This window comes from Diceros bicornis, chromosome 38, assembly GCF_020826845.1.
Source record: "Diceros bicornis minor isolate mBicDic1 chromosome 38, mDicBic1.mat.cur, whole genome shotgun sequence".
Classification (NCBI taxonomy): Eukaryota; Metazoa; Chordata; class Mammalia; order Perissodactyla; family Rhinocerotidae; genus Diceros; species Diceros bicornis.
The window spans coordinates 8414486-8439859 of NC_080777.1; the positions used below are offsets into that span (position 1 = coordinate 8414486).

Here is a 25374-nt window from a genome sequence, read left to right on the forward strand (position 1 = left end):
AAGCCTGTCTGTCTGCTCTACTTCCAACGTATATCCCACAGGCTTCCCTCTCCTTTGCTTCTAGTCTGGTCCAAGTCTCACCATACTTAGGTCTCACACTGATCTTCATGCTTCCTTTCTTGATTTCCATGTCACCTTCTTGAACCCCTTCTCTACATAGTAGCTAGAGTCGTCTTTAAAAATGGAAGTCATGGGGCCGGCCCGGTGGCGCAAGCGGTTAAGTGCGCGCGCTCCGCTGCGGCGGCCCGGGGTTCGCTGGTTCGGATCCCGGGCGCGCACCGACGCACTGCTTGGTAAGCCATGCTGTGGCGGCGTCCCATATAAAGTGGAGGAAGATAGGCACAGATGTTAGCCCAGGGCCGTCTTCCTCAGCAAAAAAAAAAGAGGAGGATTGGCGGATGTTAGCTCAGGGCTGATCTCCTCACAAAAAAAAAAAAAAAAAAAAAAAAAAATGGAAGTCATGTTCTGCTTAAAGCCCTCTAGTGGCTTCCCAGTGCGCTTGGAGTAAAATCCCAACACCTCTCTATGGCTCAAATATTACAGGCTCGGGGTGTCCTCCTTGTTGAAAGGTTAATGAGGACTATGGGAACTTAGAAGAGGGAGCAGTTTATTCTGGCTTTGGGGACTCCAGAAAGACTTAACAGAAGGAATGGTATTTGATCCAGGTCTTGATGAGTAGGATTTTGTTAGATGAAATTTTGTACTGAGCCAGCATTTAGAGAGTGCCTATTACTTGCTAGGCACCGTCATATTCATACTTCGACAAGTTATGATTAATGAATGGTATCTTTGAGAGGAAGTTGCTATTTTCAAAGAAGTTGCAACCTCAATAAATAGCGTATACAAGAATAGCCAAGCAATCCTTAGTCTGTGTAAATACCAGGAAGCATTTCATTCACTGGTACCTATGAGAATAGAATTTGGCAAATGTTCTCTACCATCATATGTACCTATTTAGGAAATTTCACTATATTCAGAAATGAATTACCTGATAAAGCCACAAAATTGTAATGTAGTGTCGGGTTTTTATACCTTTTAACCAGCTGTCACTAGCCTTCTAATGCCATATTTCATTTTAAAATACCAAAATGAACATCAGGAAGATGAAGTATAACCAACTGTATATACTAGTTGCATTTGGTGATAAAACGAAATTTTTGTTTATAACTAATTTTGTGCTTCATCTTCACAAAACTGTAGCTTAGTAATTTACTAATTTAATCTTTTGCATAGTTCTTTTACTGACTCACAATGTTGAAGACTTGGGCTACGTGTTCATTTTGAGGCTTGTTATAATGCAGATAGAATGCAAGTATAAAGATTATAAAATTTTTGCCTTTTGCTGTGCTTGTTTAGATCTTCATTTTCTTAAAAAAGATTTTTTTTTTCTTTTTGACTTTTCAGAAGCTATGGTTCTTAAATCTTGCCTTCCTTCCATGTTTTCTCCCTGAAAAACTGCATACATGTGAAAACAGCATTTTGGAAATTCACTCATTGACTTGCTCAGCTAACAATCCTCCTAGAGAAAGCTGGAAATTCTTACTAGAAGAACCTCTAAGCCGTCCCTATCATTGCTCTATTGTTTGTATATACACCAATATACAGGCAGTCCTGTTGTGACTAAGGCTGGTCGTACTTTAAAGCAGGCCCTTGTAAGTATTTCAGTGGACCAGGGAGGGAAGGGAAACAAAAAAACCCGTAGAGAATTGTATAGAAAGCCAGTTATTCCGTTTACAGTATATATTGCATTGTCTTTATTTTGAGATTTTAAAATTCCAATATATCCTTACCTTAATAACTTATTTTGGTCTTCCCCTCTCTCCCCCAAATCTCTGTGGGGGAAGAGGGCGAATCCCCCTCTGCCCTTTCCCTTAAGGTTCTTATGGCTGGCCAAATAATTAACAAGACAGGTTAGCAGGAGAAAATAATACCAAGTTTAATAACATGTATACATGGGAGAAACCAGGGACACTGAGTGTCTCAACATAATAGCAGAGATTCTCGTCTTAAATACCATCTTCAGCTAAAAACAAAGGAGGATGTTGGGGGTGGGGGGAGTCAGTTACAGGAGATTACTACTAAAGTACAGTAAACAATAGTAAGGTTATTATGCAGATTTAAGGCCTCATCTTCCACATTGATAAGTTTCTAGAAATGAGGTCATCCCCCCTCTTCCCAATACAGAGAGGGATATACCTTTACAAATGGAGATTTCCCTTATAAATGTAAATGTTTGTCTGGCAACTCGTTGCAGTGCCATCTAGATAATGTGGCCAGCGAGACAGAATTTTTGATCAGATGGGCTTGTTGGTGTCTTTCCTATTGTAACATCTGTTTTACATTGTATTACAGCTATCAGATAGTAACTCCTTCCTGGAACAGATTTTCTATGTAACATTTTTTAGGCAGTTAGTGGGGGAGGTCAAATGTCCATCAGAGAAAACAATCAAGGTAAAGAGACATATTTCAGGGTGGCCAAATCTTGATCTCCCACATCTCCTACCTGGTAAGTAGGCCAAAATATTGTCAACCATTTCTATATTGATTCATCCAATCTATTTTTGAAGTTTATGGGTCCATGAAACCCAAAACTGGGTTCCACTGGCTTATTTTGTGTACGCTTGTAATCGGAGTTGGTATATGAGTGGTTTTCTTCTCACATCAACAACCAGTGCTCCTGTTTTTTGACACCAACTGGTGTCCAACAGTTCAGTTCAATTCTCACATATCTGCAGTTAGCACAGACCCCACAGGTTAAGGGCTCAGTCCCAGAGTCCCACAAGACTGCCCTCACTTCAGATGCCAGCTGCAAATGGGGTTCTCACTACCCACACTTATGCCTGGCTGACGACAAATTCAGGGGTTCTCACGACCCCTCTTCAGGTTCGATAATTCACTAGAATGACTCCCAGAACTTAGGAAAGTGCTTTACTTACTATTACTGGTTTATTATAAAGGATACAGCTCAGGAACAGCCATGTGGAAGAGAGGCATAGGGCAAGGGATGGTGGGTGCAGAGCTTCCGTGCCCTCTCCAGGCATGCCTTCCTATCAGCAGCTGAGTTGGAGCTCATTTGGGTGGTGTTATGGAGCATTCATTACATAGGCATGATTGTTGAAATCATTGGCAGTTGGTGAGTGAACCTTTCTGGCCCTCCCCCGCCCCCCCCCACCCCAGAAGTGGGAGGTGGGGTGGGACTGAAAATTTCAACCCTCTAATCATGGCTTGGTATTTCTTGGCCACCAACCCCCATCCTGAAGCCTGGAGCCAATGATTAGCATACCAAAGATACTCTTCCCGCTCAGGGGATTCCAAGGGTTTTAGGAGCTCTGTACCAGGAATTGAGGCGAAGACTAAATATTTTTCATTATACCGCAGGACCTCTGCCTCCACTGAGGAGAGGTCCTCAGATGCTGTGGAAAGGAATGGAAAGACTTGATTTGCATTTGTCACTAAGAACCCCAGTGGGCAGTGCCATCCCTTCCTGGCTGGGCCTTGATGTGGCTTCTCTGAGGGCCCGAGGTCTTCCAGGACCACAGAGTTATTTTGGCTTAACCAGTGTCTTCACAGCTTGCCACATAGCCACGTGGCTGTTGCTGCTTCTCCAATAACACCTCAGCTCTTAGCCACATCTTATTTTTTCTTTCTTTAATCTTGGCTTCTCCTGGTGCTTCTTGGCTTAGTGTAGAGTTGGATTTGTATCCTTAACATCTCATTTTGAAGATTTCATTTCATTAGAAAATGAATCAACTATGCTTGGATATGTTCATTTGGAGATGTCTTTGTTTCTATGGGTCTAGCTTTCCCAGGAAAATTGAAGTGACCACACATTTCATTGCTAACTGACTAAGTGGTTTGTATATATCTTGATTAATTAAGCACTAGTCTAAGCTAAGTTAACTCTGCGTTTCAATGTTTGGAATGTCTCCAGCAACCCACTGTATAGCAATGGGGAAGAGAAAGGTCGAGGAAAAAGTTGAGACATTATGTCTAACTCTCCTGGTTTTAGATTTCCTATACATATATTTTTTAACTTTTCTGAGGCATGGAATGACCTAATTTATGAAACAAAAGTTTAACTATTGCTTTGGCTTGTGTGAGCCCACTGGGACTTCTTGAAGAGACATTATTTCTTGAACCTTGGGAAACTGTGTCCAAAAATATTAATTTTTGAAAACTGGAAAATACTGTTCTATATTAATTTACAGATTTGTTTATTGAATTGTTATTTACAATTAGTAATAAATTTGTTTTTTGGATTGTATTCTGTAAGAGGCACTCTGTCTCAGCTCGTTTCATGTCATCTTTCTTTAGGGTTATGTAAATATTGTCACTTAACAAATATTTCTGTTGTGAGTGATGAAGAGATTTCAACTGCTGTGCTGACAAATGCTCTTTAATGACGCTTTTAAAAACAATTCAAGCTTTAGTCATTGGCTTGTTTTTATTCCCATTCCCAGAACAGTTTTACCGAAAAATTTCAGTGCAGCCTAAGAATTTAGACCATACTACTGGGTTTCTTTCAGTGTTTGTGCTGCACAAATATTGTTACAAGTTAGTTTTTGTAAAATTTCTCTAATGGGAAATTATAAACAGTTACAGCCCCACTGTTCTGAATTGATTTTATTGCTCAGTGCTGTGACCTCTTTGGGTCTCCCACGATCTTCTGTCATCAAGTCTCACGGCAAGTCGAGTAAAACACATATGTATACCGTATACTGTTGGTGATGCGGCAGAAGCGTGGGTGAGAGGGGAGGGCTTGGAGGTGACTTTTTGTTTCCAGGGATATTGGGGAAGAACCCACGTGATTTACTGTTTAAAATCTTTGAGGCTAAAATTGGTGGAATGAGCAGTGCTTTTGTTAAAAATGGTGAAGGGGAGGAAGACTAGCCTCTACCCACTCTGGGTCCTTTCTGGCTGGGCTACAAATTAAATTGACATGAGACCGAATAGCAGGAGAAAATCAAACGAAGCTTTATAACATGTATACATGGGAGAGACCCCGGGAAACTGAGTATCTTGACAAATGGCGGAGGTTTTCACCTTAAATAGGATATTCGGGTAGACAAAGGAGGATGTTGGGGGTGGGGGGTGTCAGCTATGGGAGATTACTAGAAAGCACAGTAAACAAGAGAAGCAGATTTAAGTCCTCGCCTTCTGCACTAGGAGTTTCTAGAGATGAGGTCATCCCCTCTTCTTCCCGGTACAAAGAGGGAGACACTTTTACAAATGGAGATTTCCCTTATAAATGTAAATGTTTCTTACAAAGAATAACTTCTACTTTTACTTGGATTGGGCTTAGCAAGGACCCTCCCAGTCTATCCAGACCCAGAGTTAAATTCTTTTAGACAGTTAGGGCGGGGGGTGGAGGTCAAAGTCATAGTTTCTTTCAGAGAAAATAATCAGGGTAAAGAGACATATTTTGAGGTGGCCAGTTCTGATCCCCCACAATGGGGTTGGATGAGCAACTTAGGAGCATCATCATCTCCATTAACTACACTCAAGCATCAGATAAGTCTTCTGTGTGGAGACTGAGTTCTTTTAATTGGGTTAATAGTAACAGTCATAGAGTTAATGTACTTGTTTTCTTCTGTTGCTCACTTTTGGTATTTGATTTAAAAAAAAAATAAAATATAGTATGAAATAAAGCAAAATTCAAATCAGTCTTTTTTCCCCTGGTAGTATTATAGAATATTTGAAAACATGAAATTATTGCTTAATATGAAATTAAGATCATCTCCACATTTTATTTATTTGTGTATCTCAGTCTCACTTGGTAACAGATAATTGAGATGAAGTTGAGATTTAAAGATTCTATCATGGAATTTATCTTTTCTTTAATATTTATCTGTGAAGGTTAGAACTTAACATCTAGAGGGATCTTTAGAAATCATCTCATTTTACTTTTTCTTTCTTCTTTTTTTTTGTTTTTGGTGAGGTAGATCAGCCCTGAGCTAACATCCGATGCCAGTCCTCCTCCTTTTTGCTGAGGAAGACTGGCCCTGAGCTAACATCCATGCCCATCTTCCTCCACTTTATATGGGACGCTGGCATAGCATGGCTTGACAAGCGGTGCATTGGTGCGCGCCCGGGATCCAAACCTGCGAACCCTGGGCTGCCACAGCAGAGCGTGTGTACTTAACTGCTGCGCTACCGGGTCGGCCCTACTTTTTCATTTTTACATAAAGAAATTTGAAACATAGGGTGTTACCTTGCCCACGTGGAATCAAGGACTTAGTTGCAGTGCCATCCATTGATTGTTAGTGGCCTCTCCATATCTCACGGGGCGGATAGAGCTTATCAGAATTTGTTATATAGGCCTTGAAGCAAGCCTGATGATAAAAATAATTTTGCCAGTAAAGAGGGGTCATCACTAACAGGTCACCAATATTATAAACATATATACAATATAATTATACTTTATTTATAAGTATAAGATTTATAAGATTAATTTATACCTGTAGTTGTATTAGGTTTAATGAATGTATGAGGTACTCAAATTTAGAAGAAAACATCTCATGTTGCTTGTCTAAGTGCACTTTGTCGATCCTGATCTCGGGTCCCTCATTACACTTCGTGTTTTGATCTCTTGTCCCCGTTAGACTGTACCCATACGGCAGGAAACCCCTGTCTTGTTCACTGTTGTTTCTAGCACCCAGTAAAGCACTAATTGTTGACTGGCTGTTTGGTTGGCTAACTCTGCTTTATATGGCTCTGTGGGAAACTTAGCATATTTTAAATATCTTAAGTTTACTTTTTTTTTTTATTTTTATTTTTTTTACAGTGAACAGAGTATCTGTCAGGCAAGAGCTGCTGTGATGGTTTATGATGATGCGAATAAGAAGTGGGTGCCAGCTGGGGGCTCAGCTGGGTTCAGCAGAGTTCATATATATCACCATACAGGCAACAACACATTCAGAGTGGTGGGCAGGAAGATTCAGGACCATCAGGTAAGGGTCTCTTAAATTCTCAAAGTTACCTACTATTACAAAGGACTTCGTATATTCAGTAAAATAAAGCAGTGCTTTAAAACTGTGGTCAAAGTGGTCTCTGTGGGAAAAACTGCATGTAGGTTTGCCTTTCCACCTTTTATGAAGCCTGAATTCAGATGCGGATAGAGGACTAATTGTATAAAAATATGAATACCAGGTTCTCAATTATGGATATTCGTTACAGCCTCCGGCCTCACAACTGGCTAGCCAGCCTTTGGAATCTAAAGTAAGTTTAGGACAAACAAAAATGTGAGATACCACTTACGTAGCAGATTGTATGTTTAAGGGATTCATTTCCTGCCAAACGTATGGGGAGTGGGGCTAGAGGAAGGAGTTGAAAGTGTAAACAGTTTTGGAAAATATTGTTAAATTCATTTGTGATAGAAAAATTGTAGGTATTAAAGGTGCTGGAATAGTTAGGCTTTTGTAATTCATGTCTGGGATGACAGCTAAGCTTTTACTAATTCCCTGCTCTGGATTGTCTGATTACTTGATTTCTTGGGCCTGAACAGATCAGGAGCAGTGTAGATAGAGGAAAACGTAGATAGTAGGTATAGCAGTAAGTATGTAACTAATAGCAGTGAGAACTTCTATAAGGAATAGATTTACAAAGTGTTTTTGGTTCTGGTAAGATGGTGGAATCAACCAGCATTGAACATAGGCAGAAAAAAATGTAACAAATTGCCAGCCAAGCTCTACCTAAAGAAAGGTAGATCCTTAGGTTTCCACTAGGAGACACGGTGGTGTGTAAACAGGTGCTGCAGCAGCCCTGTGTTTTAGGATGGAGATGATGAACTGGGGGACTTAGCTTTGTCATACTATGTCATACTATGACATACTGTCATAGCTAGGGACTTAGGTTTGTCGTACGTGCATGTAGGGACTGTGGGCCTATGAGAGGTTGGGCTTTGAAACTGGGACTAAAGAAACTAAAGCTGGGACTCTTAGAGAGGCTGCACACCATAAAAACGGACTAAGAAAAAGCCTCCTATCGGCACAGGAGTTTGTTGCAGTCTGAGCTGGTTTAGGGGCTCCCTTGAAGAATGGGAACCTCCAACTTCAGTTACACAACTCCGGTTAGGAAATGAACAAATACTGGTTATAGGCCAGTGAAAGTCTTGAGGCACTGGGCAAAAACAAATGTGCTCCTCTGGAGAGAAACTTCCATAGACCTGAATCAGTTTGCAGAAAGAGCAGTTCACTGAACTGAGCGAGTTTGCCCCTTCCTCCATGTGCCCGTTGCACAGGCTTGATTGGTCTCCCCAGTCTCTGTCCCAGGAACCCTCGCTGCCCCGTTGGTAGTCCAGCGTCCTGTGTGCTCTCTCTCCTTTTTGTCTTTCCTGCAGTAAAGTGTCCCAGCAGTGAGTTAGGCCAGAGACAAATCAAATACTCCCTAAGATGCTATTAGAGAGAAAAAATGAAAACCAGACAACTAAAACTTTGTAGAAATTGTTGAACATTCTTAACACAACATTCCAAACTGGTAGCTGTAAAATAAACACATTTTTGGTAAATTTGGTGAATTGATGAACAATCCGAAAAGTATCTAAGTGTCGGTAAAAAAGAAAATGAATATTTAAAAATCATTAGAAAGAAATCGGTGTAAGTCAGGAAATTTCCGTATGAAGCACTGAAATTTTTATTCATGAGAGGAGTAAACTGTCCTGTGACTTCTAGCTTTTGACAAATGGAGTGTTTCTTAAAATGTTTGGAAATTTAAAAACATACTTCTGAATAATTCGTGAAACTAAGATGAAATCATTATGAAGATTAGAAAATGTTTAGGAAGTAAGAAAATACTAAGACCTGTGACAAGATATTACGTATAGAAACCTGTGGGACGTCTAAGCTATCCTTAGATGGACGTCTAAGCTGTCCTTAATAGTGTATCATGAGCTTACCTCAAAGAAAACAGAAGGAAATATAAAAATAAAAGGAGAAAGTAATTAAATAAAAATAAATAGAAATTGTTACACAAAAGCTGCTTCACTGAATAGAAAAAATGACAGATCTAACAGAAAAAAAGGTTACAAATAATATTAGGATTGGAAAAGAGATGTCACTATAGTTGTACTAAGGAAATAAATTATAAGATAATATTATGAAAAGCTTTATGCCAATAAATAGGCCATTTTGTAGAAAAATATAATTTACCAAAATTGGCAAAAGAGTAGAAAAACATAATAGACCTACAATCGTAAAATATATCAATAGTTAATATCTACTCCCAAAATTTAAAAAAAAGGAGAGGGAGAGTCCAGAGCATTTACAAACAAAATCTAAAACCTTTAAGATATTACCTGTTTTATGCAAGCTTTTCTGAAGAATAGTGTTTTATGAAGCTAGTATGATTTTTTCTTTTTTTTTTTTTTTTGTGAGGAAGATTGGCCCTGAGCTAACATCTGCCAATCCTCCTCTTTTTGCTGAGGAAGACTGGCCCGGGCTAACATCCGTGCCCATCTTCCTGCACTTTATATGGGACGTTGCCACAGCATGGCCTGATAAGTGGTGCGTCGGTGTGCGCCCGGGATCCGAACCTGCGAACCCCGGGACCGCTGAAGGGGAGCGTGCGCACTTAACTGCTTGTGTCACCGGGCCGGCCCTGAGGCTAGTATAATTTTGATATCTAAAACATAGAAGAACAGTTTGAAAGAGGAAAATTATAAACTAGTTTCAGTTATGAACATTGACATAGATATAAAATTCCATGATAAGATGTTAGCAGACCAAATCAGCAATGTATATGAAGGACAAAAAAAGACCACCTCTTGACCAAGTAGGGTTTATCTCTCTTTATCTCTGTAATGTAAGGATAGTTTAACATTTGGTAACCTATTAATGTAATTTACCATGAGAAAACCTACAAGAAACAGGAGATTCAGAAAAAGCATTTGATAAAATTAAAATCCATACATTATTCTCTGCACGTTTGGCGTAGAAATGAATTTTCTTAAGCTGGTAAGGATGAATAATATAAACAACAGCAGACATCTTACAGGACAGTACAATGTTGGGAGGATTTCCATTAAACTCAGGACTAACTGGAGGATTTTGGCTTTAATCATTTTCGTGTAACATTGCAGAGGAGGTAACCTAGTGATATTAAAATAAAGAAATAGAAGCTATAAGGATTGAAAAGGAAGAACCAGAGCTGACTTTATTCACTGATGATGTAATTGTCTACATAAAAAAATCCCAAGAGTATCTGCAGGTAAATATTAGAACTAACAAGATTGTTCAGGATTGCTGGATACAAGATCATTATATAAAAATCAGTAACATTTTTGTATAACTAGCAATAAACAATTAAAAAATATAATTTTATCAAGATATTACTTAAAGTAACAAAAACGATAATGTACCTAAGAGTAAATCTGATAAATAATTGGTTTCCTCCCATCCCAGAGTACTTTGTTGTATTTCTTAATGGTTATCAGTCTGTTCTAAGTGGAAACATGTTACTATAATTTATTAAACAATATCTAAACTTTCTATAGTAAGAGCCGTTAAAAAAATCACCCACCATTTATTTGTAAAATAGAATATGTACAAATAACATAAATATATATTATTCCATTTTTCTGCTTAACATAGTAAGTGCTTATTATATTCTAGGCACTGTGCTTAGGTTTTATATAGATGATAAAATTCCCAACCTTGAAGGAAAGATGCAGGAAAGTGTGGGGAGGTTGAGCGTGTGAGGAAAGACGTGTACAGTAAGTTGTTTTCAGTAATGATAAATGTAAATCATGGCACAGCAGGGCAAAAATGAATTTGATCTGGGTCTTTAAGCATGAGTAGGAATTCTTAGAGTGGATGACCTGAGAACAAGGCAGATGGACCACTTGTACAAAGGCCCCCAGTGTCCACCTAAAGTTTACGTTGTCCTTCAAGCACAGTAAGCAGTGTGGGAGGGATGGAGGCTAGCAAGACTGGTGGGGAGGGAGGGAAATAAGACTGTAAAGAGTTTGCAGCAAGATATTTGATGAGCACTGCTTTTCATCTTGCAGTCCAAATAAACGGTTATGGGAATATTGGGAGAGAAGGGAATGGGCCAGGGCAGAGGCAAGACTTGAACCCAGGTCACAGACTTTGAATCCTGCGTTTTCCAGGATGAGCAGTATCTGAAAAAAGGAACCGGGGATATTTAGTCTGCAAAATCATATCACCCATCAGTTGACAAATGCAGGCCATTCATCAAAAATACAAAATTCAAAGTGACATTCGATATTAAAAAAAAAAAAAAAGACTCCTCAGTTTGTTGAGAAGATGGGGAAAAGGGTCGTGGATGACTTCGTAGACAAAGTAAGATACTGAGCCAATTCACAAAGAAGAGTAAATGTTTACTGCATGGTTTGCTCTGTGATGATCAGGCTAAAAATAGGTGGGCATATGTAGGATGGAACATCACCACTAATCTACTCAGGCTCATTGGGTCTGAAGTACAGAATTTAGGATTATGACAAAGCCCAAACCTGATAACACGCTGAGTGGACATCCGGTTATTGAATGAAAATATGTACTTCCCTGTTACTTTTAAAGCTTTTTGAGATTATTTACAAGATTGTCTGTCCTCGAAAGTTAGAAATGAATGAAATAATTGATTCGAATTTTAAAATTGCTTATATTGGAAAAAGTGAACCAATCATTTAGCTTATTTCACTTAGCGTAATGTCTTTAAGAGGTCATCATATTTTTAAAATAATTTCAAATTTGGGTATTGCTGGATGAGGTCATTTAGATAGAGCCTTTCTCTGAGAACTAAAACAATTGGACAGGATACTAAAAATAAAAAGTCTATTTGGAGAGCTTACATGACCGTGAAGAATTATGGGTCCATGACGTGAAAGAGGAAAGAACCAGAGAAGTGAGCCCTGCTTTGGACCTCTGTTTACCTAGAGGCATGTGTCAGTTTTGAAAGGGGGACTGAGGAGCCTAGCAGAGCTTTTGGCAGACTCATGGGACCAGTAGAACAAAAATTAGAAGTTAGGGTCTGTTAGTGAGGGGAGAGTTGTCTTGGTAATCCCCCAGGCCACAGTTTGAGACCGGGAAGCGCCATACCCTAGGAAGAAGTTTGACTCGGCATTAGACTGGTCTTTATAGGAACTGAAACCCAGCCTCTAATCATTTCAATCACTTTTGGATTAAGATGGTTTGAGATTTGTTAGTTTCCCTAACTGCTTGCCAAAAGCAAATGTAAATCTTCCCTGGAAAATATGACATCATTGTAAGCCTCAGGGTTTCCATACAGTTGTCCATGCACAGTGTCTGGTACTCGGTCAGAACAGCCAGGCGTACACAGAGACAGGAGGAACAGGGCTAGCACAGACCCTCTGGGGATCCAGTTAATGGAATTATCAGAAATCGATTTTAAAAGAACTGTGCGTAATATATTCAAGGAAATAAAAGGCAGGATTGCGAATTTTAGCAGAGAATTGGAAACTTGAAAAAAGAACCAAATGGAAATTTTAGAATTGAAAAATAACCACTATTAACCATAATAACTCAGTGATGGGTTTTACAACAAATTATAAACAGCTAAAAAGAATTAGTTAACTGGAATATAGGTCAGAAGAAAATATTCAGACTGAAGCTAAGCTAATCTGAGAGAGAAAAATGTAGATACATAAAAAGAGCTTAAGAGACAGAGGGAATACAGTAAAAAAAAAATGCGTAATGTATGTGTAATTAGAGTCCCAGAGGAGAGAGTGAGGCAGAAACAATAATGGGAGAGAGAAGGAACAAAAATTGTCAGAAGTGATGAAAGAACGTGAACTTAGCAATGCTGTAAGCCTTAAGTGGGGTATATAACAAAACCGTGTCTAAACCCATCGTATTAAAGTCACTAAACTAAATACAGGTGGAGAAAAACTACTTCAAAGAAGCAACAATAAACTGTCCGCTGATTTCTTGATAGAAACAATAAAAGCTAGAAAGCAGTGGATTTCAAAGTACTGAAAGAAAATAAATGACCACTCAAAATTGCATACCTACTAAAAATATTCTTCAGAAACGAAGGTGAAATAAAGACATTTTCCAACAAAGAAAAATGGACAGAATTCGTCACCAGGAGATCTGGATTGAAAGAAATTCCAAAGTGTGTTCTTGAAGATCAGAATGGTCCCAACAGAAGCCTGGAGAAGGCAGAAGGAATAAAAAGCAACAGGAATAAAAAGCGTAGATATAGGCTAAATCTTAAGTGATCGTTAACTGTATAAAATTAGTAATAGTGTTTTGTGGCGTTTAAAATATATGTAGAATTTTAAAACCTGATAAAGATAGCATAGGAGTCCTGGGATGAGCATGGGAGAGAGGGAGTGCTGTTGGAGAAAAAGTGAAGTTTTTGTATTGTTGAGGGAAAGGGAAAGGTACTAGTTTTGATCTGTTTTTGATAAGTTTAAGCTGCCTGTTGTCATCTCCAGGGCAACCACTAAAAACAACAGTGAAAACATAGATAACTTGCGAGCTAATAGAGGGGACAGAATAATAAACTCTAAAACAAGGTATGATAGATTCAGACCCAAATTCATAGATAATTTACATTAAATGTAAATGGACAAGATACTCCAGTTAAAAGCAGAGACTGGCAGATTGGATAAATAACACAAAATTGTGATAATCTGAATATAAAATTATAGCTGCACACAAAAAGCTGAGAATAGCCAAAGCAATATTGAAGAACAACAAAGTAGGAGGACATACTCTGGTGGGTCTCACGACTTGCTATAAAGCTCAATAATTAAGACGCTGTGATGTTGGCTCAAAGATAGGAATATTGACCAACAGATCAAAAGAGAGCCATTGAGACACTTGGTTTATGAAAAAGGATAAACCTTCAGCACAGTTAATAAATAGTGCTGCATCCACTGGACAACCATATTGAACCTTATTTCACACCATGGGCGTAAATCAATTCCAGTTGGATTGGAGATGTAAATATGAAAATTAAAACAATAAAGCTTCTATAAAATAATATGGGATAATATTTTCATGACCTTGGGATTGAGAAACATTTCTTAAACAGGTTACAAAAAGCATTAACTATAAAGGGAGAGATTGCTAATTTGGACTGAATAAAAGTTAAGAACATCTGTTCATCAGAAGACTCCATTGAGAGAGTGAAAAGGCAAGCAACAGAGTGGGAGAAGATATTTGCAACACAGATAACTGACAATGGGATCATATACAGAATATATAAAGGACTCTTACAAATCAGTAAGGAAAAAGATGGACAACTCAGTATGTGTGGTTGTGCAAGCTGTTGTATACTGCTGTGGAAGTAAAAATTGATAGAACCAATTTGGAAAGCTACTTGGAGTTTTCAACTAAAGTTAAACATATATATGGCTTGTGACAGTTCCACTCCTGGATGTATGCCCAACAGAAATGTGTGCTCATGTGTACCAAAAGACATTCGTAGGATGTTTATAACATCACTATTTTCAATAGCCTCAAACTGCAAATAATCCAAATGTTCATTAACGAGAGAATGGATAAGTAAACATTTATACAACGGAATACCATAGAGCAATGAGAAAGAATGAAACACAATTACATGCAACAGATAGATGACTCTAAACAATTTTGAAGGAAAGAGGGTAAGTACATTACAATATGTATTGTGTAACTCCATTTATTAAAAATCCAAAAACCTGAGCTATGCTGTTAGAGGTGTGTCTGGTCCTTCTTGGGATGTGGGAAGAGTTAAGGAGGTCCTGGTGGTACTGTCCTATTTCTTGAGCAGGTTTTGGCTACATGGGAACGTTGACTGAGATACATGCTTATGTTTTATACACTTTCTGAATTTATAGTACTTCAGTAAACGTGTTAATATATATTTAAGGAGGGATATAGATTTATTTTGTTTTGCTGATTTGCCGTTTTAAGGCTGGACCTTTGTAACCATTAGACAGCTTAACTTCTATCAGACTTATTTCTGCGGACTGATTTTACCCTAGGTAACTGCTTTAACCATTTTTGACAAGGTTTGTCAGGAATGGATTTGAATGAATATGTCTGATCAGGATTTGTTGGCTTTGTTGATTTTGCCGGTTGTGAGCTTGACTTGATAAAGAATTCCTGTCTTTTAGGTGGTGATAAACTGTGCCATTCCTAAGGGGTTGAAGTACAATCAAGCGACACAGACCTTCCACCAATGGCGAGATGCTAGACAGGTGTATGGTCTCAACTTTGGCAGCAAAGAAGATGCCAATGTCTTCGCAAGTGCCATGATGCATGCCTTAGAGGTGTTGAATTCCCAGGAAACAGGTAAGGTGTCCGTGGTTTACTTGTTTTCTTAAACTGAAGTGCCATGTAGATGTTAAAGCTGATCTTTTCTGACCAACTTTTAAATCATTCGTATATTTTAAGTAATTCTTGAATTTCTATCGTTTTCTACAAAAATGTGAACTTTTGTTGATAAGAATATAGTCTAGAAGGATAATCTTATGAGATTGATTAGTTAGTGATTTTTTTAACCCTCTCATTTGAAATTATTTAGTTAAAATGTTCATCCTGCTCTAGAACCTCAACTTTTGTTGCAGGGACCAGAGGCCCAGAGACTATGCAGTGGATAGAAATTATGCATATTAATTATCGTCTTACTCTTTAGGAAGAAACACATTTTCTGAAAGACGTTTTTTTAAGCCCATGAACTTCAAGTAGGACTAGTCTCCATCCTAGTAGATAAAAATTTGATTCTAAAAGTTGTTTAAAGATTTTAGGAGTGCCCTCAGGTGGTACAAGCCATGAATTGCATCTCCTCTGACACTGCACGGTGGTTAGAAAGATATGTAGAAATAATTCACTTTTAAAAAACCCAGAATTTAAAACTGTATATGTGTCAGAGATGAACTCTGTTTTTGTTTTGGTTGAAAAAGTAGAAAAAGAAATACGCCAGTGTGTGGTTATCTCTTTGGGGAGATAGATTTTAGAATCAGAAAATAAATGTTGTATATAAAATAATACAAATATGATTATTCTTGCCTTTGTTGTGCATTTAGTAGTGATCTTGATGATATAAATATGCTATATACAAAATTTATTTATTTTAAGAAGGACTTAAATAGATTAAAATTTGATATATTGTTGAAGGTATAGAATTTTAAAACCAGTTATAGATATGTTAAATTTTATTTATACCTTGCTTTACTCTAAAAAGAATTGAAACATCTCGCCCATGTGTTAGTCTATTTCAAATATGAATTTCAGAGCAAGAAGACATTTTGAAATCTTGCCGAAACTATGTTGTTACGCCTATAGATGGTTTATATTAGATCTTCTTTTGAGGAATTTAATATCTCTATAAATAATTTGTACATAGCTCTCATATCTTATCTATTTTGAGAAAATGAACTGCTGGCACTACTCCTAGTTTGTCAGTAAGTCCAGAAAATAGCATAGAAAAGTCTGCCTGTATGTACAGTCTTGTATGTAGATCGTCTCTTTAAGTCACTGTATTTTTCTCGCAGGCACCAGTATTTTATTGGTATTCTGTTTTAGATATAGAATTGCTGTTATCACCGTAGTTTTACCATAGAGAAGAAACTAGGATTGTGGTTCTTGATATCTTATTAAATAGATCAACTATGTAATAAATAGGTAAAGGACCAAGTTTAGAGAGTATACATATGCCCGTAACATTTGGCTTCTCTTTGTTTGGAACAAACTAGCATTATTTTTATTTCTAAACCTTCAAAAGAGTATCCACTGATATTAGGAACTAAATGTTACTAATTTAAAGTGATTAAAATTATTGTTCATCTTGCATCAATTTTTTTTTAACCAAATGGAAAGGATTATTTTTATCAGTGTGTAGTCATATAGTTTGCTTTCAAAATGCAAATGCTAATTAGTGTTTTTTCTTCTGACCTTGCTCTTATTGAAATTGAGTCTTAGTGTGCAGAGACTCAATTACATTCTCTGTTGTAATTTCCACATTATAAAAAGTTTGGCAGAGGGGAAAATTGCTCATCATCTCACTAGCTACAGAAGCATTTTGGTAAGGCAAAAAAATTTCATAGATTCTTCTTGGATGATATTGAAACTTGATTCTCTTCTCTGTCACAATCTCAGCTAAGGAAAGAGAGAGAATGGTGGAGGAAGTTGGTCCATCCTAGCCATCTCCTTGCATCATAGCCCAAGTCATTGAAGAGGCTTTTGGTTCTATAGCTTTTTCATCAGAGAAAACAAGCATATAAAATGGTTGATGTTCTTTATAGTCTGATTTTTTTTAGAAAATGACTTTTCATAAATTACTGTAGTTAAACAGTAATTTCTGATTTTTGATGGCAGTTATTAATTGGCTTGGAAGTGGAGGCCTGGGAGGATTTAGATGGGGAATCAGAGGTGTCCTTGGGAAAGGATATGATTTTTTCTGTAGATCTCCAAAGTAGGATAGCTATGTACCCCACCCCAGTATTATTTAGCGGGCCCCCTTCCATCCACCTAAGCAAACACATCCCATAATGTCGCCTCTCATCTTGAACGTATCTTCCCCTTCCACAGCTGTTTGCTTTGGGTTCACAGCCAATTCCTTGCTAAAACCATCTATTGTCTTCCTGCCAAAACCAAGTTGAAAAAGCTTAACTTGCATGTCCCCTCCTTAAACAAACAATATACCCAATAAACCTCTGATCAGAAGCAAAAGAAGCAAACTTTTATTCATAAAGGTAAAGCAACTACAGATATTATTAGTCTTTCCTACTTCTTAATGTTTCACCACTTTTTAAAACCATTTTTCCATATTGAATACTTTTGTTTATTTTTTTTGTTTATTGGATGTTAATACCAATATTATCCATTGAATATTGGTTAAACCTTCTTAGTGATTTTCAGACTTTTTAAGGTATGGACACTTTTGTTCAAACAAAATCTTTTTCAGAAGCTCAGTCCATAAACAGACCAAAAACGGAACTTCTCTGATTAATCTGGGGGTCGAGAGCCCAGAGCCACCAAGGCACCTATGTGGTTCTCCAGAGCAGGATTTGAAAATTACTAACCCATCTTTTTTGCCAAGACCAATAATCACACAGTTTTCCCTTCTTGTGTCTGTTGCCCCCCAAGTCCTCTAAATCCTCAAACAAATTTTTTAAATGAAGAAAAAACAGCTTTCTTAGGGGCTAGTCATACTGACCTTTACAAGGTGTTCTCTGTGTGTTTCATATTTCCATTTCTTTTATGAAAAGGGTGGGTGGCAGGAATGTTTTCCTTTATTTTGTTTTTAGCTTGGTGTGCAATTATCTAATATACTGGAAAGTACAGGAGGTGCTAAATACAGTGGGTTATATTTGGAATTTAAAAAGCACAAGTCACATGTTCTAACATTTTAGAACAAGAGTTGAATTAGTGCTCCTCCTTTTATACCAAATGCTACAGTTTGTTGTGTTCCTCTGTCAAGTGGAGATGGACTCAGTTTTAAACAAGTACCTTCAAAGTGCATTATCCAGACTGATATTTTTAATTTCTGTATTATTAAGTATATTTATAGCAGTTCTGCAGATAATAGTTATAAATTATATAAAATATAAAGTCAGTGCTTATGATGATTGATAGAGGTAAATTTGCCCAATCTGTTTCCTTTTGAAAAAAATTTGTCATTTGAAAATAGAAGATAACTTTTTAAATCTGTTTTTTTTAAAAGGAAAACCATATGTCTAGCCAGTAAGATTTTGTTCTACTCAACCAAGATTAAAATATTTTGCCATTAACTAAGACTGTTTTTGCTAGATTTTATCTCTATTAAAAATAAGAACATAGTCAAGGAGTCCTCATGTTTGAAATCTTCTTTAGATTTTATAAATAAATATTTATAAATATTTAGATCCCATTCATTTTTTCTTACTGATAATTTGGCCTGATATACCTTCCAACATGAGCATTTGTATGAATTTTATCTCAGCATTTTTTAAATCTTTTTGAGATATGTTTTAGAATTAATTGGATTTTTAAAAATCTCAACAAGTTTCTAGAACTATTTTATGTTTACAGTGACATTTTTATTTTTCAGTCTTCCAGACTGCCAATATTAATATTCATGGGAGCAGTGTTAAGGTTATATCACAAAAACTATCAAATGTGTTTTGAGCACAGGTAATATGCTAGGCACTGGGAATAATACAAACATAAGGCCCATCCCTTGCCTTCCAGGATTTCACGGTTGGGCTGGAGCTACTAGAAACAAGGTTAGCAAAATTAGAATGGTTTGTGAATGAAATGTGACTTAAGTATTCAGAAAGGCCTTTGGAATACCAAAGAAAATTCTAGGGTCAAGGAAAGCTTTGAAGAGAAGATGGTGTTTCAGCTATGTATGTTCTGAAGAATGAGTATGCCTCATTGTGATAGAGAATTCTAAGAGAGGCTTGGAGGCATGAGAGCATGGAGCAGTTGGGAAACAACAGATAGGCAATGCTGTGGCTTGGGCATGAGAATTTATGTGGGGAGAGGGAAGTCACAAGAGCTAAGACTGGAAAGGTTGGGAAGGGCCTTGTGTTCTTGCTGAGGAGTGTGCATATTGTGATGTGGGTCGGCGGTACAGTCATTGAGGGTACTGATAAATGTTTGATGTCATCAGGTTTGTGCTTTAGGACATGTGATGGATTGGTGAGCATGTGACAAGAATGGAGATCAGTTTAGGACGGTGTTATAATGAGATTGGTGAGAAAGATGAGGCCTAAAGTGACGTAGTAGAAAGAGGAAAGGAGCAGTGTGAAGAGGAGGTGACAGACTTTTATTTGGTGCCTGCTGTACCTGTCAAGGCATTGTTCTCGCCTTCTCCTCATGTCTTCATGTGGTCTGTAAAGCACTTCTGAGGCAGGAATAATGATCTGTTTATTGGGTACCTGCTGTGTGCCAGATCCTGATTGGGCACTTGTATTACTGATAACCTTTATAACAACCCTGCAGAGTTGGTGGTATTATCCTTGTTTTAAAGAGGAGATTGGGGTTTACAGAAGGTCACTGGACTGGCCCAAGGGCCCACACCTAGACAGAGGCATAAGTGGAGTTTGTACCCAGATGTACTTTTAGAATTCATCCTCTTTCCACTACGTCAGTGAGATGTAATGGACGGGCCAGAAAGAATGGTGTTATGACGTGATTACCAGATGTGTCAGTTTGGACCGCTGGTGAAGGTGGTACTGTTAACCGGAGATGGAGAGGAAGAGAATGGTAATATTGGGCGGTGGATAACACATTTGGTTCTGGCCGTAAGGCATTTGGGGCACTTTATTAATGCCTTCTTAGAATCAGATAAAATTGGACCTGGAAAGATCCGAAAGGTAATCTTGGACAGTGTTTTTCACTTTCAGCTTTCCTACATCAGCTAATCGTCTTGGAGAAGTAACGTTTTGAAACAGATAAAGCATGCTCATTGGGATTAGAGGAGTAACAGGTTGGAGGGTTGGGTGGTAGGGCAGTCTTTTCGTGAGTGCTGTCGTGTACTGCTTCCCTCTCATACTTACATCTTCCACAGTCTTCCCCATTGATAGATTCACCATCTTCACAATAACGTGAGCTTAGTCTGTCGGTACTGGCACTCCCATTTCCAGTTAGGAAGATTGACGTGGAGAGGTGGGACTTCCCTGAAGTCGTACATATGTAGAAAGGGAGGCACAAGTGGAATTGGGTCTTCTGACCTTTAGGCCATTTTTATTACATGTCTCTGCTTTGCAATTCAAGATCTTCAAAGCATATTTTAAAAGGCTTTTGAGAGAAGTCACTTTAGGGTGAGAAAGTAGGGAAGAGAAGAACTTTCATTTACTTTTTGTTTTAAGTTTTTAGTAAAATTTTAAGGTCTTTTATTGTGATTTAGTGGAAAGAACTTATACTTGGAGTCAAAAGACTCCGGGCTTATCGCTCCCTCTGGTGACAGGCTGCCTTCTCTAAAGCTATTTCCTTATGTATAAAGTGTGGATTATGAGAATACCTGTGTTAGGATAGCATTATGGGAATTAAATGAGATAAAGACATCAGTGTTATTAAACCATAAAATGTTATTTTTGAATGCCAACATTTTAAAATACATAGAAAATTCTACTGTGTAGATTAACTTAGAGAAAAAGTGGTAGAGAGACTTTGAAATTTTCTCCAACCTCTTCTTTGTCTTGACTGCCCATTAAAGGCCTATCTTGTTATATTTTTTCCCCAAGAAAATTAATTACTGCATGTATCATTTGAGTGCATCTGTATGCAAGGGGAAATTAGTCTCAAGTCTCGTCCTCAAGGACTCTTCTACTCTTGAAAAGGAGATAAGACACAAGTATAATCCTAAAGACAAAGTCATGATTGAGGTACAGATAAAATCGTATATGGCTATAAGAAGAGTAATGAGATTTGTTTTCACTGGAACAGCTGGGGAAAGTATTGATGATGAGATGGCTTTTTGAGCTGAGTTGGGAAGGTGGGTAGAATGTAGGCATGGGGAGATGAGGAGGAAAGCCTGTATCAGGCCGGGCCTGGTGGGAATAAAGTCAGAAAGGTCGGTCTGATCAAGAAGAGCCTTTGAGAGCTCTGGATGATGGAGATTGAGTGTAAGTTTTTGAGCAAGTGGAATAATGTGAACAAAGCTGTACTTGAGAAAGCCAGCAGTGGTTTGAAAAGGGAGCTACTGGAGGCTGTGAGACAAGCATTGAGTTGCTGAGTGGAGGCGGAAATAGTAAGAATAGAGAAAAAAATTCAAATAGGAGAGAGAGACAGGGATGGAGTCAGGTGAGTTTAAACAGGAAACCAATACTGAAGTGTTGTACTTCGTCCCTTTAGGTAACTTTTTCCATTAAAAGAGAATTCTGGCTACCCGTTTTCACATGACAACAATAGAGATCTCGGGGACAGTATCATATTTGTAGATGATGTGGTACCTAAAATTATTTCTGCTATAGGAAGAAAATCAGTAGTTTGGGAGAAAGAGGTGAAAAATGAAAATATAGTTCAGCATGTTTGAATTTTTACTGTGAACCTGAGTCCAGGTTTTAGAAAGAAAGGTACATAGATACAGTTTTGTCTTTAAAGAGCTCACAGTATGGCAAAAGAAACTTCATTAGTTTCTTAATTAGACATTAAAGTGAAATTAGAGTATGAATATGTTAAGCACCCCATTTAGTAACTTATTAACAGAGTTAGCATACATGTGATATATGAATGTCCTTTTCCTGGGAGATAATTCTGTTTGGATTAGAGCAGTGATTTTCAACTTGGCGCCCACAGAACTACGGAAGTAGTTCTGAGATCATTCTCAGTGTTTTGGAAAGCTGAATAAACAGTGTGCATCGTGCATTCCCACCATAGGGTTATTCCTCCTAACTCAAATATTGAGATTCTTTGTTTGGGGCTGAGATATGTTACAATATCTGTTTGTAGAGAGACTTATCTGAAACCAATCACAAGTTCTAATGAACAGTTGTTGACATTTCAGGAACTTGTGATTGTGCCAGATACTGATAAGAAAAGTTTAAATAGTTCTAGTACCTGAATTGCACACGGCCAATTATATCTTTGATTACTTGTGAAAGAACAAAGAGGGATGATAAATAGTTTCTTTGGACATGCTCACTCTAAATATTGAGTCCAAGGAAGTTAGTTAAAATAATGACGGGTTTCTAGCTGTTGAAAAGGTTGGGAGCTACTGAATTAGGCTTCTTGTTCCTATGCCCAACTCATTACACCTCGCAGCGTCCATTTTCAGCTTCTCTCCTGGCCTTTCCCAACCAGGGTTCCACGAGAGAATTAAGTTCTATGGAAAATGATTTGGGTGACTGATCTTTCTGGGCACATTCTTTACCTACAGTGGATGCATTAAGGCCAGATTCTCTTGGAAGACAGGTTCTCTTCTGTTCCTTCCCTTGGCCTCTCTTTACACTTCTGTTTTCTGATCTCTCATTCACCCACAAGAACTACCTTGAAGTTCTGGGCTGGGATCGGGACCAGAAAATGACTATGGATTAATGAAAGTGAGAATTACTTATAGATCAGATCTTTCTCATTTGTTCAGTATAGCTTTATCTGCTAATATTTATATTGGTTAATACTTGAAATTATTCCATATCTAATTCTTAGTCACTGGGAAAAGTTTGAATGAATGTTAATCGTAGGTACTCCTCTTAGTTTGCAAACCTCCTCCTCATTAGAGGGATTAATGCCTGGATTACTGTCTGCTTGGTTGTTTTCCATATTCTCATTTTCTTTTGGGCTAACCCAGATGCAGAATCAGAAATCTTGAATTTAAAACACTGACTTAGGGATTCAGAAAGTGTGGTCTGAGGACCCTTGGAGATCCTCTTCTAGACCCTCTTAGGGGGTCTGTAAAGCACTCCCTTTTCTTCATTATGCTTCAACCAGAACAGCATACCGCAGCATGGTGAAGACAAGAGCAAATAAAATAGTCCAGCTGTCTTCTGTTAAGCCAGACATTAAAGAGATTTGTAAAAATCTAAAACCGTCATTCTAATCGCTAACATTTTTTATTTGGAAAATAATTTTTTTGTTTTGGAAAATAATCATGTTTCATAAAAATGTCATTTATGTTAACATGTTGAGTCCAAGGAAGTTAGTTAAAATAATAAAGCTTTTAATTTAAAGTAATAAAGCTTTTTAATTATTTTTTAAATGAATTACTAGAAATTCAGCCTGAAGAAAACTAAGTTCTTTAATACAGTAAATAATGATATATATATAACCCACATAAACAAAAGCTGTTCAGAGTCTTCAGTAATTTTTAAGAATATGAGGGGGTCACATGACCAAAACTTTTGAGAAATGCTGCCCTAACTTATCAGGGAGAGCTACTGACTGAGAACAGAATTTCTAATGTCTTTTTATCTTTTCCAGGCAGCCTAGCAAAGAAATCATCTGTTGAATGAGATTGTCTATTGGATGAGAATTTATTATTCCGTATTTTCTGTCTGTTTCATGTTAAGCCTAGCTTTGCCTATAACAGAAAAACCTTTCTTCCTCTCATAATTATCTCCTCCTTTCCTGTTTGTCATCTTCTCTCTTCTCCATGAAGAAGACTTCATGGAGGGCTGGACGTTTAAAAGTGGGAATTTGCCTAATTCCTATCATCATCATCATCTATCAAGGAAAGGGAAAATGTGTGTCTGGTAGTCCTTATTCCTGCTTAATCTCTGAACATTGCCCGGTGATTAGATTTGTAACCATCATCTGTCCAGCAGCAGTAACCGTTGTTGCTGTTTCCAGCTCTGCTTCTTAAGAATGCGGGTTCTTCTGTTGGTACATTTGTGACTTCTCGTTGTGTGATTTTCTCTTTTTGTGGTTTTTCACAGTTATGTTATAATATATGAATTATTATATATTGATATAACGTGAATTATTATTTATAATAATATAATTTTAAAATATATACTTCTGTGACTTTTAAGTTCCTGATTTTACTAGCTGTTTGGGAAAGCTGCTTTGGCTTGACATAACTCAGGTCTAACGTTGCGTTTTTCGTGAGCACGATTTTAGTCTTACGTTGTGGGACTTAGGATAGCTTGTCCTGCTCCAAAGTGGGAATGATTAAATGACTAACAGAGACAGATATGATTTTTGTGATGTCTGAATTTTATAATCTTATAAGAATTTGTTTTCGCCTGAAGTTTGTTGTCAGACAGACACTATATCCTGTCTGCCTCTCATTCTTATTTCTCTGCTTCTCTGGCACCTGTTCATCTTACAGTGTATTGTCTGGTGCAGGTCTAGCTGGTGACTTCATTTCTCTCCAGGCTTGTTTTATAATAAGCTTGGAATTTAATTAATGGTACTGCAGTGATCTGAGGAAGGGCGTCATCTATGATTATTTGCATGTTTTCCTGCATGAAAATAGTAATTTGCATACGATTGCTTTACTTGCATTCCCAAATTTTAATCATACTTGTTGCCCCAAAATTGGAGAAGCATTTTCCCACAAAAATTCTGATACTTTTTTGTAGGAGGACTTTTTCATCTTTAAACAGCATGCAGGGGGTGGGAAGAAGCTTTAATAGAGGAGAATCTTATCTTGTGGTCCACTGATGGTAAGAACTGAATTGCAGGGAACCTCGTCTACTCTGCTGAGCAGTCACAGCACACAGTGGCAGCCAGACCTGCTGCACAGTGTTTACAGCTCACTTTGGGACGTGCTTTCATCAGTCTGTAAGCGCGATGGTGTACCCTTGGATTGTCCATGTTTATATTCAGCGAAGAGCCGTGTGCACATTGGTGCAATGCCTCTGAAGTAACATGGGGCGTTCCTGTTTTTATGATCTAGGCAAGGTAGAAAAATTCTAATCAGTCTTCTGAAGATGCTGTTGAGTAGTGGTATCTTTGAAATCAGTATTTTGTATGTAAAGAATACTGTGACATTGTTTCATTAATCCATAAAACATTCCTAAGAGGTAGATGATCTCAT

General features: G+C 37.7%; 1 protein-coding gene across 9 annotated transcripts in view; it reads left to right on the forward strand.

Annotated features, from left to right (window-relative positions):
• The window catches only part of ENAH (ENAH actin regulator), a 157166-nt gene that overhangs the window by 69177 nt on the left and 62615 nt on the right, over positions 1-25374 (forward strand). For all 9 annotated transcript variants that reach the window (XM_058533618.1, XM_058533620.1, XM_058533617.1 and 6 more), the window contains exons 2-3: positions 6785-6950; positions 15083-15260. In XM_058533618.1, the coding sequence (XP_058389601.1) occupies positions 6785-6950; positions 15083-15260 (344 nt within the window). The remainder of the gene's footprint in view (positions 1-6784; positions 6951-15082; positions 15261-25374) is intronic.